Source organism: Leptonychotes weddellii, chromosome 10, assembly GCF_054177405.1.
Source record: "Leptonychotes weddellii isolate Sample4059 chromosome 10, ASM5417740v2, whole genome shotgun sequence".
Taxonomy (NCBI): Eukaryota; Metazoa; Chordata; class Mammalia; order Carnivora; family Phocidae; genus Leptonychotes; species Leptonychotes weddellii.
In genome coordinates this window covers 50382736-50398669 of record NC_138378.1, presented here as the reverse complement: position 1 = coordinate 50398669, position 15934 = coordinate 50382736, and the positions used below count along the sequence as shown (strand labels likewise).

At 42.2% G+C, this 15934-nt stretch overlaps 2 protein-coding genes across 8 annotated transcripts in view; one reads left to right on the top strand and one right to left on the bottom strand.

The window, feature by feature from the left end:
- Positions 1–10: 10 nt before the first annotated feature.
- On the top strand, positions 11–8333 carry RPL31 (ribosomal protein L31). The gene is made up of 5 exons (XM_006734413.3): positions 11–160; positions 570–676; positions 6401–6526; positions 7833–7945; positions 8270–8333. Exons 2-5 carry the CDS (start codon positions 570–572, stop codon positions 8299–8301), a joined length of 378 nt encoding a protein of 125 aa, XP_006734476.1. The 5' UTR covers positions 11–160; the 3' UTR covers positions 8302–8333.
- Positions 8334–9260: 927 nt separating this feature from the next.
- TBC1D8 (TBC1 domain family member 8) overlaps positions 9261–15934 on the bottom strand; it is an 84961-nt gene continuing 78287 nt past the window's right edge. For 6 of the 7 annotated variants that reach the window (XM_081833402.1, XM_081833403.1, XM_081833404.1 and 3 more), the window contains 3 exons: positions 12314–12403; positions 11802–11899; positions 9261–10352 (listed from right to left, as the gene is read on the bottom strand). In XM_081833402.1, coding sequence (XP_081689528.1) covers positions 9891–10352; positions 11802–11899; positions 12314–12403 — 650 coding nt within the window. In that variant the 3' untranslated portion in view covers positions 9261–9890. Of the gene's footprint in view, positions 10353–11801; positions 11900–12313; positions 12404–15934 lie in introns of those variants that run through there. The other variant, XR_014149226.1, reaches the window with a different exon arrangement.

Here is a 15934-nt window from a genome sequence, read left to right as displayed (position 1 = left end):
CGAAGTGCGCTCGCTTTTCCCCAGGCGCGCGCCGCTTACGTCGCAGCCTCGCCTCTCCCCTTCCAAGCGCCTCCACGCGACCCGGAAGTTGTACTTGTGACGCTGCTTTCCCTCTCCCACAATACCTCGCGCTCTTCCTTTCCAACCAGAGCCCGGCGGAGTGAGTATGGGTGCTGGGAGCCGGCGTCGGGAATCTGGTTCCATCCTCGCTCGGGATTGTGCTGACCGGGACAGCGAGATTTCTCTGAGACCGGCCCGGGACTCCGCCTTCTGAGGGGACGGGAATCCGGGCTGTTTAGGGGCTCCCGTAGCCTGGGAGGGAGACTGGCCAGGCTTAGGGGAGCCGAGCCTGCAGGGGTTTCCGGGGCGGGAGCATCTGAGGGGCGCGGATGCTTTCGCCGCGGGGTGACCGGCTTGGCTTTGCCGATACCTGGGGCGTCAGGTGCCTGGCCGAGCCCTCTGCGCCTGGACGCGCCCCGAGGGTGGCAGCGTGAGGCCGGGCTCGGGAGGGAGGAGTTGGCTTGTGCTGGTTCCCACTCTGCTCTGAACTTCCTTGTCCCTGGGTTTAGATGGCTCCCGCGAAGAAGGGTGGCGAGAAGAAGAAGGGCCGTTCTGCCATCAACGAGGTAGTGACCAGAGAATACACCATCAACATTCACAAGCGCATCCATGGAGTGTGAGTATCCCTGCAGTCGGCCGGGTGCCTTCCTGGTTGGGGGCTCCGAACTCATGCGTCTGGTTGTCACTTGGAGGTCTGTCTAGTTGTTGAAAAGCTAGTGGTCTAGAAATTGGGTCTTCTTCGGAAGCCCAAATCTATATTCCATGGCCCCTATTTAAGGTTTATAGGATTTAAAGTGTAATCCTCGGAGGTTAATGACTGGAAACAAAAGATTGAATAATAGTTTCTGGGAGAGCCAATTGAGGGGAACTTGGTGATGATAAAGTCATTTCATTCGGTGCTTTGTAAACTGAGTAAACCTGGGCAAGCTAAAGGGCAAAAGATGTGTATGGGAAGGAAAGCAAGCTTTTTTAAAAATGTCTAAAGTAAAGCTAACCAATTAACTAAAAAAGCTGTGTCCAGCCCAGGATGCGAACACTTAAAGATTACTTTATACTTTAGTTCCTGACCCACACAAATATGTACTAGTATTGGTTGAGCGGTAATACCGGGAGACTATTAGACAAAAAGAGAACGTATCAGTGGAGTTAGAGGGCAGTATTTGTGCAAAGGATACGTGGCTGTTGTGGATTTGTGATGTACGAGAATATTGGGAATGATTTTGAATGTTGTAGTTCTTGGGGGTTTTTTTTGTCTAGGGTTTGGTTTTTAGTCTTTAGGCTTAGTGAGTTATTCCCCCTTCTGCATATGTGCTTACTGCTGCGAATGGGACCAAATCTTTCTTGAATACTGTTACTTAGAATAGTTTTTTAAAGATAGAATATTTGTTCATTTTAAAACCTACATCCACAAGCAAGCCCATTTCTCCCCACTAGTACATATGTATATTTCCTATTTGGCTTCATCACATGCTTGTAAAGAAAGAGAAAGTAACCTTAAGCTAAGGAAAGAATTATTTTGGTTCAGTATTTATAGCCCCAATTTGCAAAAACTTTTCGAGTAGTTCTGCCAAGGTTCTAACCAGATAAGATTCTCAAGTCTCATTGACTTGGACTTAAATAATTTTTCCTTAATTAAAAGTTCACAAAATGTTTCAATAGGTAAAAGACACCAAAAGCAAATACAGAATTGAAATGAGGTGGTGACTGATTCTAGATTCTCAGGCATTGAGGTAATATTTTCACACTGAACTTTACATAGAAACAACATTGAAATAAGCTGGAAAGTTGTTTGGCTTTTAAGTCTTGTCTGCTTTCCATGCTGTAGAGTCTGTTGGCAAAATTTCTCGAAGTAAAAATAACATTCTAATGTGGAGCCTATTAGTGCCTAAACACTAATTTTGTTTAGCATATTAGCTGCAGCAGTCTAGTCAAACAGCTGGTCAGGTTAAAAATACAGCTTCAAAATCAAGGCCAAATTTTAATTGAACTGCCTATAGATTTTTATATTGGAGCCCCTTATTTTTGTCTCCTCCTGAATGTCCTGCTCTTGAGGACCAAGTGTCTAAGGTCAGAATTTTGATACTAAGCTCCTCAGAGTAATAGAGGAAAGTGGTAGCGAAATTCATGGGCTAAATTACAGTCCCTGCCTTTTGGGGGAAAAAACACCACCTTGTTAACTGGTTAAGGTAAAGACCCACACAAATTCTTGTCCCCTTAACAGCCATTCTCTAAAATGGCAGAGTATGACTGGCAACCAGAAACCTGGAGCGAGATTGGTTTAACTTTGTCCCCTGGAAGTCATGGGCCAGGGCTGAGGGGTGGCTGTAAGTAGGTTTGCATGTTGGTGAAGAGCTTTGGGGAAGGCCTACATGTGCAGAAACAGGAAAGGAACATCTCTGGGTTCTGGCTGATACTGCCTTCAAACTGTCCGTGGATAGAAGTGAAGTCCCGAACAGTGGACATTCTGTCCCCAAAACTTCCACTGGAGATTTCAGTAGTAATTGCCCCAGAGAAAAATAATGAGACCTGGTCAGCTGGTAAGCCTGCTTCCCATCTCCTAATTTTGTATATATATACCTCTATTCAATGAGAAGTGCAGTACTCCAGGGTATACCTACAGAATTCTCTTCACCATTCCTCTTCCAGTCATGTTCCTGCATACAGGAATATTAGCCCCAGAATCATAACAATACAGAGGACTAGCCAGAGTCATACTAAGTCATTAGAAATAAAAGTTTCTTAGAGAAATTGCCTTAGTATGGTTTTTAGAAGATCAGCAGAGAGGCCAGATTCCTTTAATACAGTGAGCAAACATCAAAGTTCATGTTTCTCTCCCTTTTTTAACTTTAATCTTGGGTAACATTAAATGCACAATCCACTAATACATATTCAGATAAGGGATACCATATCGCTCTTCTTTCATTGGATAGATCTTGAAATAGCAGTGGACTTGAAAGATGATGAGGTGACAGTTGGGGAGGAGCCCTTGTTCAGTCTTCATTTGAAACACTTGGAAGTCTGTCTTGTTTCCTTTTGCGAGGTCTTCCTCAGAAAATGCAGGCAGTTCAGAAGTAAATGACCAAAACCACGAATCTCTCCTTGTAGGATACCAGCACTCTTGTTGCAAGTTCTTGAACAGCATCCAGTTCAAGAACCAAAGTGACTTCCCTTGCTGGCGTTCCATTCGAGGCCAGTCAGCCTCTGAATCCTCTTGACTGGGAGATCCTGATACCTGATATAATGCAGTTCCTGGGGGTGTGCAAGTCAGTAGCCCCGGGAAGGAATTTGAAGAGTCTGAGAGATTTTTGTTCTCTCCTTATTAGCCTGGAATTCCAAGCCATGCCTTCCAAGGCTTTTAGTTAAGGAAGATGATTATAGTTTTAGTTGAGGCAAACTGGTATCTGTCTTTGAGTTTTCCTTTATTATTTTCCTGAAGTAGGCTCTTTTCACTAGTGATTGATGGGGTGACTCACATTAATACTATGAATGCTTGAGGGAGTGTTTATTTGATTTAACAAATGGAATGCAGTACTAACTCTGGACTCCTGGGATAGTCACCGTTCCAGAACTCGTAGCGGGAGCCACTGCAGACAGATGGTGCATAAGTGGGATATTGCCACACCTGGATTTCTCGTGAGATCCACAGTGCCATTGCAGCAGCCTCTTGAGTCTCGTGGAAGGCACTGTTTTGTTGTGGGTGGTTGGGGGTATTTTTGATAGCACGTTACACAGCAAAACATTCTATTCAGGCACTGAAGTGTGGAACAAAATTTCTTGCACTGGGCATTCTCTTATCTCAGGAAAACTATTTTTATGAGGGATTTAAATGTGCAGTAGTAGCCACATTGGGCCTGGTACTTCACTGAATTCCCATGTGTGAGCCAAGAAACATCGTGTTCTGGGGTCTCTGAGATGGCTTCTGGGTCAAAAATCCAGTGCCTTTGTGCATTAATCCTGCTTGGGAGTAACCACGTTTCCTTCCCTTGTTTTGGGAGCATATCAAGCACTTAACTGAGTATTAGGCATGGTCCTGGACTGTGCAGATCAGGAAATCAAAGACCCTATCTTTCTAGTTTACTTAGTAAGAAATTGAGATACAAAATGGCAAAAAGTGCCAGGTGGAAAGTCAGTCAGTGGGCGAAAGGGTGCTGTTTTAAAGGCCACACAGATGATGGGACTTGGGAAAATCGTAGGTGTGAAACAAGTTTTTCAGGCACTGTTTGCTTTGTTATAAAACTCCCAAGTGAAGACCTGAATCCTTTGGCCATTTCTCAGCCCTTCCTTGATGGGTAACAATTGATAGTTTATTCTTCATTTTTCTGTGGAAATGCTTATTCGTTTTACTTCCAAAGATTCCACAGTCTTGTGCTTTTCTTACCGCTCCTGTAGCTTCTAACTTTGTGGTTCCTCCTCACATCCTCTTTTTAAATTAAAGATTTATTTACTGGAGAGAGAGCGAGCGAGCCGTGGCGGGTGCAGAGGGAGAGAGAATCTTAAGTAGACTCCATGCTGAGCATGGAGCCCAACGCAGGGCTCAATCTCAGGACCTGATCCAAAACCAAGAGTCAGATGCTTAACCGACTGTGCCACCCAGGCACCCCTCCTCCTCACATCCTCTTTCCATCATTCTCTTAATGTTGAAGAGCCCCAGGACTCAGTCTCTTTTCCATCTATGCTTGGTAATAGCAACTGGTCTTAGGGCCTCAGACATACATCTGCTGTTCATTTGGGTATTTAGGCATCGCAAACCAAACTCTAGCGTTCATCTTTTCCCCTGACTTCCGCATTTCTCTTGTGGCTTGCCCTGTGTTAGTCATTGTCAAGTGAGCATGTCCTTTTGGCTCTGCCTTGCACAGTTTTATCAATTGCACTGGTCCCACCACTATTCTCTCTCACTTGAATGGTTACAGTTAGCAGCTCCCTGCTCCTGGTTCCCTCCTCCACCCCCAAACACCTGGTCCACTCTCAAACCCTCCTGGCTTCCCATCTTATTCTAGAAGCCCAACTTGCTCTGATTCCACATGAGCTGGCTACTTATTTTCTTAATCATACCAGGCATGTACCTGATTCGGGGTAGCTGGTTTTTTTACTTTTTTCTTCTGCCTGAATGCTTTTCTCACAGATGTCTAAATGGCTGCCCTCATGATCTGCAGATCTTAACTCCAGTATCATCTTAGCCATCTTATTTAAACCTGCATTCCCTTTCCCTCATGTTCCCTCTCTCTCTTCCCTGGTTTATTTTTCTCTATAGTACTTGATACTATCTCATGTACTCCATGTATCACCTGCATATAAGCTACCTGAATAACTGGATTTTGTCTGTTGGACCTACTGCTGTTATTTCAGGCATTTCTAGATGGTCAAGTGTTTAAGTGAATGAACTGAGCTTGCTTGATAGGTTCTAAAAATAGCAAGGAGGCTGATGAGGGTAGAGCAAAGGGAAGAGGGGGAGACGGTAAGAGAAGAGGCAGAGTGGGGTGGGAAGGCAGTCATCTTTCGTAGGCATGTGAAATCACTGACGATTTCAGAGCAGAATGTTTAACTCTAGCATGCTCTGTGTGTTACTTTCCTTGAAGTTCATAAAATTCACTCCATCTAACAAAAGTGGAACACCTAGTATGTCCGGGCCCTGCATTGGGTTACAGAGGTGAATGGTTGACCTGGCCCCTTCTCTGACCTTCACAGTCCTGCGTGGTGGCGACACCTTTTTAGACTTGGGTCTTTCCCCCACCCCTGGAAATGGCCTTCACTTGTCCAAATGCTTGACCATTTCAGCCTGTAGCAAAGTTTTGGCTTTTTCACATTGTTTAAAAACATGAAATTCAAATGAATTTATGTACCCTCATGTAAACAACAAGTTAATAGTATTTAAGTGTTGGAACAGACATGAGTTAATGACAGTGTCTGACACATGCCGACAGCTTCATAGAATTAACTGTTGTCAAGAGGAAATGTGTACAATTTTAGCCAAGACCAAGTTAATAACCTTTGAATTAGTATTGAATGATCTTCAAAAACATGCCATCTCTTAAGATATAACAATCTATATTTTGATCTGAAGACACTTTTATAGTATGTGTATTTTATGTTCAAGCATATCCTATCAGCATCTCTTAGGATCATCTGCAGAGCTCCTATCCCACATCACTGAAAGGGGATTGTGCATTTTCTGTGTCCCCAGTATTAATATCAGCTGCTGGGCATTATACAGTAGTGGAAAAGGGGATTATTCCTACCTTAAGGTTTGGTTTAGATTTTGTTTTATGAAAATAGGACAGCGCGTTACATATTTCATTTAATTTTGTGCTTATTTAATTCATTTATTGACTTTGAATCTCAGGGGTTTCAAGAAGCGTGCCCCTCGGGCACTCAAAGAGATCCGAAAATTTGCCATGAAGGAGATGGGAACTCCAGATGTGCGCATTGACACCAGGCTCAACAAAGCTGTCTGGGCCAAAGGAATAAGGTGCTAAAATTATTTTGTTAACAGATTTTTTTTAGAAAACGTTGATAATTACACTAGCTTTTCACCAACTCTGCACAGTTTCTGTAAGTTCAGTAATTAGCTAATGCATATGGAAGTATTTCCTTAAAATGATGATGGCTCAAAGGGTGGAGTAGCATCTGCAGGGAAGCCCTTTGACATGGCATGTGAACAGAAACCCAGGTGATGAAGGAGCCAGCAGTGTGAGGGCTGAGTAAGAGCATTGCATGAAGAACAAATTTGGTGTGAGCTGGGAATAGGTGGTGAAGGTGGACTAGAATAAGTGACTTGAACAGTGAATGAGGACGGAGAGTTAGGACGGGGATAGACCATGTGGCATCTAGACATAATGGGGAATAATTGGCACAGTGGTTTTTAACAGTGGGCAGTTTTGCCCACCCTCCCTGATTGGGGGGCTGGACATCTTTGGTGTCATTCGTGGGGATTCCCACAGGTCAGGGGCTCTGCTACACATCCCACGGTGTACGAGGCAACACCCCCACAACACCCCCGACCCAGTTGTCAGTAGTGCCAAGGGGTGTGCTTTTCGCTGTGGAGGGTGATGTAAGGTGCTGGAGTAGACCTAGGTGATCAGGAGGCCAGGGTGGGGGGGGACACACAACTGTTTGCATCTGTGTGGTATTTCATCACTGGAATGAGACCTGAGATTCAGCCCTGCCGTGCTAGCAGTGAGCATTCTTTGTAGAGAGGTGTCTGATAAAGGAGTGGCCAAAGAGGTCCCTTATGATGATGATGGAGGTGGGAAGTGGTGTCACAAAAGCCAAGAGGAGTCCTGAGTTTTGGAACGCTTTGTGTCCTCAGACCAATTAAAGGAGATAGGCCACCGTAATGCTGCTGTGGTTGGTGAGAGGAGAGGCTTGTGTGTATGAGGGAGGGGAACGGAACAGTCTTCTCTGTTGAATGTAGCCTGCAGAGTGGTGTTTCTGCAAAATTACATTGACTATAAATCCTGTAACCACGATGTGGGTGTTGGTGATAAGAGGGGAAAGACCTAGCATGTTTGAGCCTGTGTTTCTGCATAGGTTGAGTATCAGTGGTTGCTGCCTGCTAAGACCAGTATATATCCTGAGATGGTAGCATTTAACGTCCACCTGTGGGGATGTATATTTTCCAGGGAATTGGGCCTGTAGCGCCTGAGCAGATGCACATAAAGGACAGAGCATTAGAAGCATGTTAAAGATGTGGGGATAGGAGGCGTCAATACTGTTGGCAGCTATTTTCTTGATAGGAAGCATTGACTTGAGCAGCACGTTCATATTTTTATTAGGAATGTTCCATACCGTATCCGTGTGCGGTTGTCCAGAAAACGTAACGAGGATGAAGATTCACCAAACAAGCTCTACACACTGGTTACCTATGTACCTGTCACCACTTTCAAAAGTAAGTTTTACTCCATCCTACAAAGCTGCTGTTTGGATTAGAAAAGCATCCTTACCCATTAGAACCCGAATTCGTCTGTCTCAAATACTTAATTGTGCGTCTATATACCCAGCATCCTTCTAATAGGGAAATGGGTAACAGGCATAATCAGTAAACCTTCGTGTTAGGCTGTGGGGCAATGGAGGAAGATACAAAACAGGTCCATATCTGGGTTGTAAAAAGGTCATGGAATACTAGCCTAACCGTTTACTTCAAGAAAAGGTTTTTGGAATGTTAAAAGTGTGAGGTGTGGGTATGGAAGTTGACTGGCTGTCTCTTTTGCAGATCTGCAGACAGTTAATGTGGATGAGAACTAACCGCTGATTGTCAAATAAAGGTATAAAACTGCTTCGTGTTTTGGTTTTCCTTTTTTAGTTGCAGTATACAGTTGACTCTTGAAGAACATGAGGGTTAGAGGCACAGATTATAGTCAACTACCCAAAATTTACCAATAAAGCAAGCTAGAGAAAAAATAATTAAATCAGAAAATATATTTACAGTACTCTATCAAAAAAAATCCACATGTAAGCGGACCCATGTAATACGAGAGTCAACTGTAGTATCTCTATGCAGTTCCAGTTACATAGGATCGTTTGGACAACTTTTCCTAAATGGCATGCCTGTGCCCCTTCTCCCCAGCCCCTGGGATTTCTGAGTATTTGGGTAGAGCCTAAGCATGTTTTTAAAGGTGATGTGCTGGCCTGGGAACACTTTTTAGGTACCTGGGACATTGGAGGTATACTGTTGATTCCAAGGAACATTTTCTAGAGACTGGCATGTAGAACTCAATTACCACTGGCCACCTTTCACATTTGAACAAGTTTAAATGATGTAATTGATAGATTTAATGAACTGTATTTGATAGTATGTCCCTGAGCTTCTGTTTATATTATGCTTGTCAAAAGGTATAAAAGAGTCTAATTGATTTTTGATGGGTAACCATATATATGGCTTAGGTGTACAATTCATATGTACAGCTGACCTTTTTGTAACAGCCCCCTGAAGTGTTTTTAATCCCAGTTTACATGGACCTAAAGCTCGGGCGGGGGGGGGAGGTAAAAATCAGCTAAATTCAGCCTGAAAGCAGTGTGGCAGGGATTCTTAACACCCCTGACATACTGAGTGCTGCTCTAAAGAGGGCCCTCTTTTTGAAGCCCCAGGGGTGACGGTAGTAGAAGCAGTGGGGGTTAAGGACCACCTACCGTGTATTGCACAATTCACGGAGGAGAGTGGCAAGAGATCCCTCTAGACACGAGTATAAATTATAAGAACCGAGTCAATACAAAAATTTATTTATTAAAAAACTTGGGAGGCCAACAATGAAAGCATGGTTTGTACACAACATTTTTGTAAGGACAAAGTGAATACAACCAAATATATTAAAATGGTTTCAATTACCAGCATTGAAACAAAATTAGTGCAAAAAAAGCCAAATACAATTGCACAGATAGTGGCTCTTGGATCTTGAAAGTGAACTTGATTTGTGACCTCTCCCCCATTATCCAAGTGAAAAATGAGAGCTTGGGCTTTTGTCTGGTTTGGTATGATACAGTTTGACTCTTCTGTTCCATCTGAGAACGAAATCATACTAGCATCACAGCAGAAGTGCCCTGAAATTTCAGGAAATCTGATAATAAAAGTGAAATTGCAAGTCACGGCATCAAGGGAACTAATGTATGGATACCCTATAGCACTGTAATATCCAACTAATAATTCTCTTAATAGAAATGCCTGAGGGTTGCATCAATTCCCCTGGCCACAGCTGTGGCTGTCAGGCTGCTTATCCAGATACCCAGCTTGTAAAATACACTCGAATTCAATTAAAATCTGGATTTTAGGGCTGACAACCCACAAAACTGTTCCGTGCTTTGGTATGGCAGACTCGTCTCTGCAAACTGCTCTCCTGCTACAGGTTACTCAGCTTCAGTTCAGGCTGTGATTGGCGGCTCATTTCCAGAGTTTTGAGACTGTACTGATTGATCTTGGCATTTTCAAGTTTGGATTTAATGTCCAGCGGCTTTTCAAAAAAGTTGACTAATGACTGTTCAGTCAGAAGTGAAGCTAAAATATGCTCAAGGGACACAGTCCAGTCCCCTTCTGCCTCTTCAGGAAATGTCTGGGAGTCCTGGGCAGTCTTGCCAGGGCTGGTGTCTGCAAAAACCGAGTCCTGCTCTGGAGAAAGAGCTGGAGCCCGCAGCTCCTCCCCGCCTTCCTGGGAGCAGCTTCCAGAGCTGCTGCCTCGCTGCCCCACTTCCCCGATCTGCAGCAGCAGAGTGGTTACCGTGGCGATGGCTTGATACAAATCGTTTTCTTCTGGATCTTCATGGAACATACTGTACAGAGTTTTACAGAACTGGATAAATTCTCTCTGGAATTAAAAGTACATATAGCAGCATAACCAGGATGGAAGTATAATGCATTTTTTTAAACTTCATACTAAGTTCTTAGAGAAAACCACATCGTACTCTTTGAAGCAGATTACAAGAAAAGGCAGTTGGCCCTTCTACCCTGAGAACATACTACTAACAGTGACTCCAGGGACTTTCACCACACACTTCAAAGTGTGCTATTTGTCTAGAGAGCGATACTCAGAAAGGTGTGCACCCTTTAATCCAGCAAATCAGTCTGTAGAAATGGATCCAAAAGCTAGAGAGACTTGTTTATAATGGTGTTTAATCTAGGATTTACAATAGGAACAAAGTTAGAAACGGCTTAAATACTATGACTAAATAAAATTATAGCTTGTTCATCTGATAGGAATACGATGGGGTAACTAAAAGCCATAAAATGAAACAAAACAGTGATGCCTGATGCTTTTTCAAGTTATAGCCACATGGCTGCTCAGCTGGGAGAATCTGAATGTAATGTGATGAAAGTTCCAGTGGGACTTAGCTATATATTTACTCTGGGAATAGGGACATGGTTAAGAACTAATTTAGGAGAGATCTCCATGATTTTGAAGTAAATGAAAGCAAGGTGTTAGGACAGCCTATTTTTGTTCATAGCAAAAACTGTCATCACGTATATCAGAATGTTAGTACTGGTGGCTCGGGGGGATGAGATTTGACTTTTTTTAATTGAGGTGTAATTGATCAACAGCATTGGAATGTGACTATATCCAAGAGGTAGAATGAAAACTTGAAACTCCCCAACACTTCTGAAATACTCAAGGAAGTGTTAATGCCACATATTCTGTAGTCAAAAAAGACCAAGAAACACTGCGTGCTAAATTCCGCTCGTGAAGGCTCACAGTACACATTAGCACCAAAAAGAATGAAATCCTTTAATAAAGGAACATTTCCAACTTGAAGCCTACATTTCACAAACTTTGGGAGGAATCTTTTTCAAATAAAAACCTAGCCCCATCATGGCACTTCAGTGTAGGCTAGATACTGCTCAAAGGTTTTGAAGAGCCTTACCAGTACTGTATATTATATAGCCAATGATTTTTAAGAAACTGAAGAGAGAACAGTAATCCCTTCTAAGGGAAGAATGCTGTGTCCACAGTGCCCCCCTACCCCCAAATGCTATCAACTCTAGGCAATAAATCATCACAACCTAAGTGAATATAGGAGTAGGATATAGAAACTTGATAGGATGTGGCACAGCCTCCTGCTGTAAGGAGTTTCGAATATCTAGTGTATCTGAATGGGTCACAGTTTAAATAGTTCCCTTTTAATCACCACAACATTAAGCTCCTGAAGTTAGAAGATCCTTTGATTATGGCTTTGGCGGTTGAGGGGCCCCAGCTTAACTATCAAGCTTACCTCTGAACAAATCATTTGGCAAAACCTTTAACTCTGCACTTAGTCCATACCTGGCTCATTTTGGGCAACTCTTTATCTGTTTTATCTTTTTCTTTGGCTAAATCCTTAATCATTTGCTTCAGCTGTTTCTGATAATCAGTTGCACCACCTGGAGACACAGGAAACACAATATAAACTTTAAGCTAAAATTCAGTGAAAGCAAAAAGGAACATCAGTAGAACCAGGTGGTAAGGGAGGAATTCCACCAAGCAAATTGCACACACAAACTGAAAATAGAGATTACATACTGGAGAGTTTGATCTACAACTGACTGAATGGAGTGTGGTGGCTGGGTGACTTCTTGCTACAAGAGAATCCCTGAAACCTTAGGCTAGAGGAATAAATGTGGTGGCGGGGGGCAGTCAGCCAGTACACTGCAACTTAAAAGGCTTCTGGCCTCTGAAAGCAGTGGCCTGTTGATTCACAGGAGGGAGGGAACTAGGTAAGTCCTCTTCTAAGAGCTGCGAAATTGCTAACGATTGCAGCATGTGCCTGCTGGAAGATAACGAAGAGAGGTACATACTGTTTGACTTCCCAAAAACCAGGGGTCTTGACGTCGACAATAGAGGATTCTTTAATGGTGACTGGCTGTCTCGATCATTTTCAGTGAGTGCTTTAAAAAAAAGTTACATTGAACAAATCATTCCATCTTACCCCAAACTGTCAGTAATTTAGCTTTTTATGTAAGAAAGAAGTAAAGGCTAAGCCAGCAGCCTACGGGCTGCAGGGACCATGAACCCAGGTATACACCAAGCACCATCTGGATACAAAGAGTAAAGAAAACATCTTACAGACCAGGTAATGCCTTTTTTAAATTTAGATACTGTTTTAATTAATGAAATACAAATTCACAGGACACTGCCAATACTGACCTGGGAAAATGTAATAAAATCCTTTCCTAAAACTTAAAATATATGTGTATGTACATAAAATTCTAGAAATAAATGTACAACTAGATTTCTGGATGGTGGAGTAATCATTTTCAATTCCATGGCATTTTTTCTATAGTGAGCACATACTGCTATACTTGCTAAATTTTTAACAACAATTGAAAAAATTACTGAATCCAAAGCATTTTATCATTACAAGTTTTCTTGAAATATACAAAAATACAGTCAGAACATTATATTGCTGGTAATAGAAAATGGCACAGCCATTTTGAAAAAGTCTGGCAATTTGTTGAAAAGTTAAGCATAGGATTACCATTTGAACCAGAAATTCCACTCTTAACGTATATAATACCAAAGGGAAATGAAAACATACCCACTCAGAAACTTGTACACAAATATTTATAGGAGCATTGTTCACAAGAGCCAAGAGGTGGCAACAAACCCAAGTGTCCCGACTGATGAATGGATAGATTAGGGCATACCTATCAAAGGGACTATCAAATTCATTTATAAAAGGAATAAGCACTGAGACATGCTACAACGCAGATGACCCTTGAAAACAGAGCAGCAAGACACAAAATGGCACATTGCATTATTCCATTTATAAGAAATATCCCAAAATAGGCAATTCTATAAAGACAGAAAGCAGGGCAAAATGGATGGATTGGGAGCAAGAGCCAAAGGGTATGGGCCTTTCTAGGGTGATAAAAATGTCTAAAATTGCGATGATGGTTGTATAACTAAAGATACTAAAAATCACTGGATTGTGTATATTTTAAAAGAATGCACTGTACGGTATATGAATTAGATCAAAAAGCTCTTACGAATAATTACAAAGTATTATGGACACAGGATCCTCATATTTACTAGTAAAGCCACTCAGAATAAATAAAAGGCAAAAATCAGTTGTAATCCAACAAATGTCCCCAAGATGGCACCAAAGCCTTGATAAGCTACTCTCCTTCGTGTTTAGGAGATCAGTTTCCAGCATTTGAGGGGTGGAAGGAGTTTGGAGTTTTGGGGTTTTTCTGTAAATGATATTGTCATTTTTCCAACCTTGTACAAAAATTCTACACAGTGGCACATGTGAGCATCCACTCATATTGAATAGGAGGAAAATTAAAAGCCCTGGATGGTCCTTGGGGCAGTCATGGCAGTAACAGATTTTTTAGTTAACAGCTGCTAGATGTCAAGAGGATACTGGGTCCCTATGCCTCAGAAAGGTGAACTGTATACACAAGTCACTAACAAAATGCTCTAACAGAAGACCGATACAACCAAATGTCATGGGAACAGAGAGAGGAATGGTTAATTCAAGTGGAGAGCAAGTGTCCAGAAAGGAGACCGGTAAAGATTCAATAGTTGCAAGGAGCCAGAAAGGCCAGCCAACCATCTTTGCAATCTGTAACATGGAAACCACCACCGCCCAGACTGGGCACTAGGGGACACTGGAAGAGGCTTGGAGTTCACTGAAAAAACTCAGTTATCAGATACTGATGGTCAGAAATATAGATACAATGCATTAATTAAGGGACAGTAGTAAAGGTTATTTATATGCAATCTTTGTCCTTTCGACCTTTCTATATGAGGTATCTGAACTTTCATAAATGTAACATTTTTATGTTCTGATATAATATATAGTCTTGTAATTCAAGACTATAAATGAATTGAGACATTTCTATTAAAGTTTTCATTGTGTCTCACTTCAAATACTGCACAAGTTAACATCTCTTGAAGGATTTACATTTGCTAGCTCAAACTTGTTTTAATGTGGTAGATAATTTCATGGCTTCAATAAATGCCACCAGCGGGGAAGTCTCTTCTCTATGGCTTCAAGGGCTTAGATTAGTTGGGGTGCATAGTTTTCATTCTCTATCATTGTCATCACCACCACCATCTTCGTCACTTTCTAAATGGGATTCTCATGGAGGGGAAAAGCCAGTTCTACTGTGTCTTATCTCTGGTAGAAGAGTACGTACACTGCTTTCAACACAATTTGGCCTTCAGATGCAGGTGAGACACTACAGTGATTAAAATAATACCATTCGAGGGGCACCTGGGTGGCTCAGTCGTTAAGCGTCTGCCTTCGGCTCTGGTCATGATCCCGGGGTACTGGGATCGAGCCCTGCGTCGGGCTCCCTGCTTAGCGGGAGGCCTGCTTCTCCCTCTCCCACTCCCCCTGCTTGTGTTCCCTCTCTCGCTGTGTCTCTGTCAAATAAATGAATAAAATCTTTAAAAAGTAAAATAATAACCATTCGTCATATTTTTTCTTGCAAAAGCAGAATAGTGCCTTCCTACCCTTCCACAGTGGTTGAAAACAGAAATCAAATTATAGCAGCCAGGACTTGCATTTGGATTAATTAGGAATTCCAATATACCCAAGTTTTTCATAGGAAAACCAACTAAAGTATCCAACTTGGGTCTCAGGAAACCATTTGAGGGCGCCTGGATGGCTCAGTTGGTTGGGTGGCTGCCTCTGGCTCAGGTCATGATCCAGGGGTCCTGGGATTGAGCCCCGCATCAGGCTCCCTGCTCAGCGGGGAGTCTGCTTCTCCCTCTTCCCTCTGCCTGCCACTCTGATCTCTGTGTCAAATAAATCTTAAAAAAAAAAAAAATCACTTGGGATGTAACAAGTACTGGATGCTGGGATCAAATCCATTTTAGTGGCTTAACAATTTAGGTAATACTGGGGATTTTCAGCACCTAGCTCTTCTAAAATGTTCAATGCAATATTACAATATCACAAAAGTTTTTGGGAGGTTTGTATTCTACACCTTTCATATTTTTCAAAATCCTCTTCTGCATTTTCAACTCCAATCTAAAGGACAGATCTTTTGTGTAGCTTAAGTGGTCCATCACCAAAGTGAATGTGCCTGGTGTCATTTCTGATGTAGTTGGTATCAGTACTGCCTAAGTTGTTAAACAAGAATGCAGTCTTATCATTTTCATGTGTCCTGTGAAAAGCTGACCTTTGTAAGTTTCCTTGGCATGTCATGCATTATCAGAATCATTATTTCCTCCAACTGACTTAATCCATTCTCTGAGAGAAGTTCTTGATCTTGGCTGGATCCATTATTAGGACTTGTAAATAATGACCTCTTCAAAACAAGCTATCACCATTAGAAACTGTTCGGACAAGAGGTGGAAGCAAGTGTCATTACCAAGAATTTGAATGGCTCAAATGTGTTTTACTTAAAGTGTGTGTAATCAAACAGCTTCTCCCTTATTGACAAATGTAATGCTGAATTTTTTTT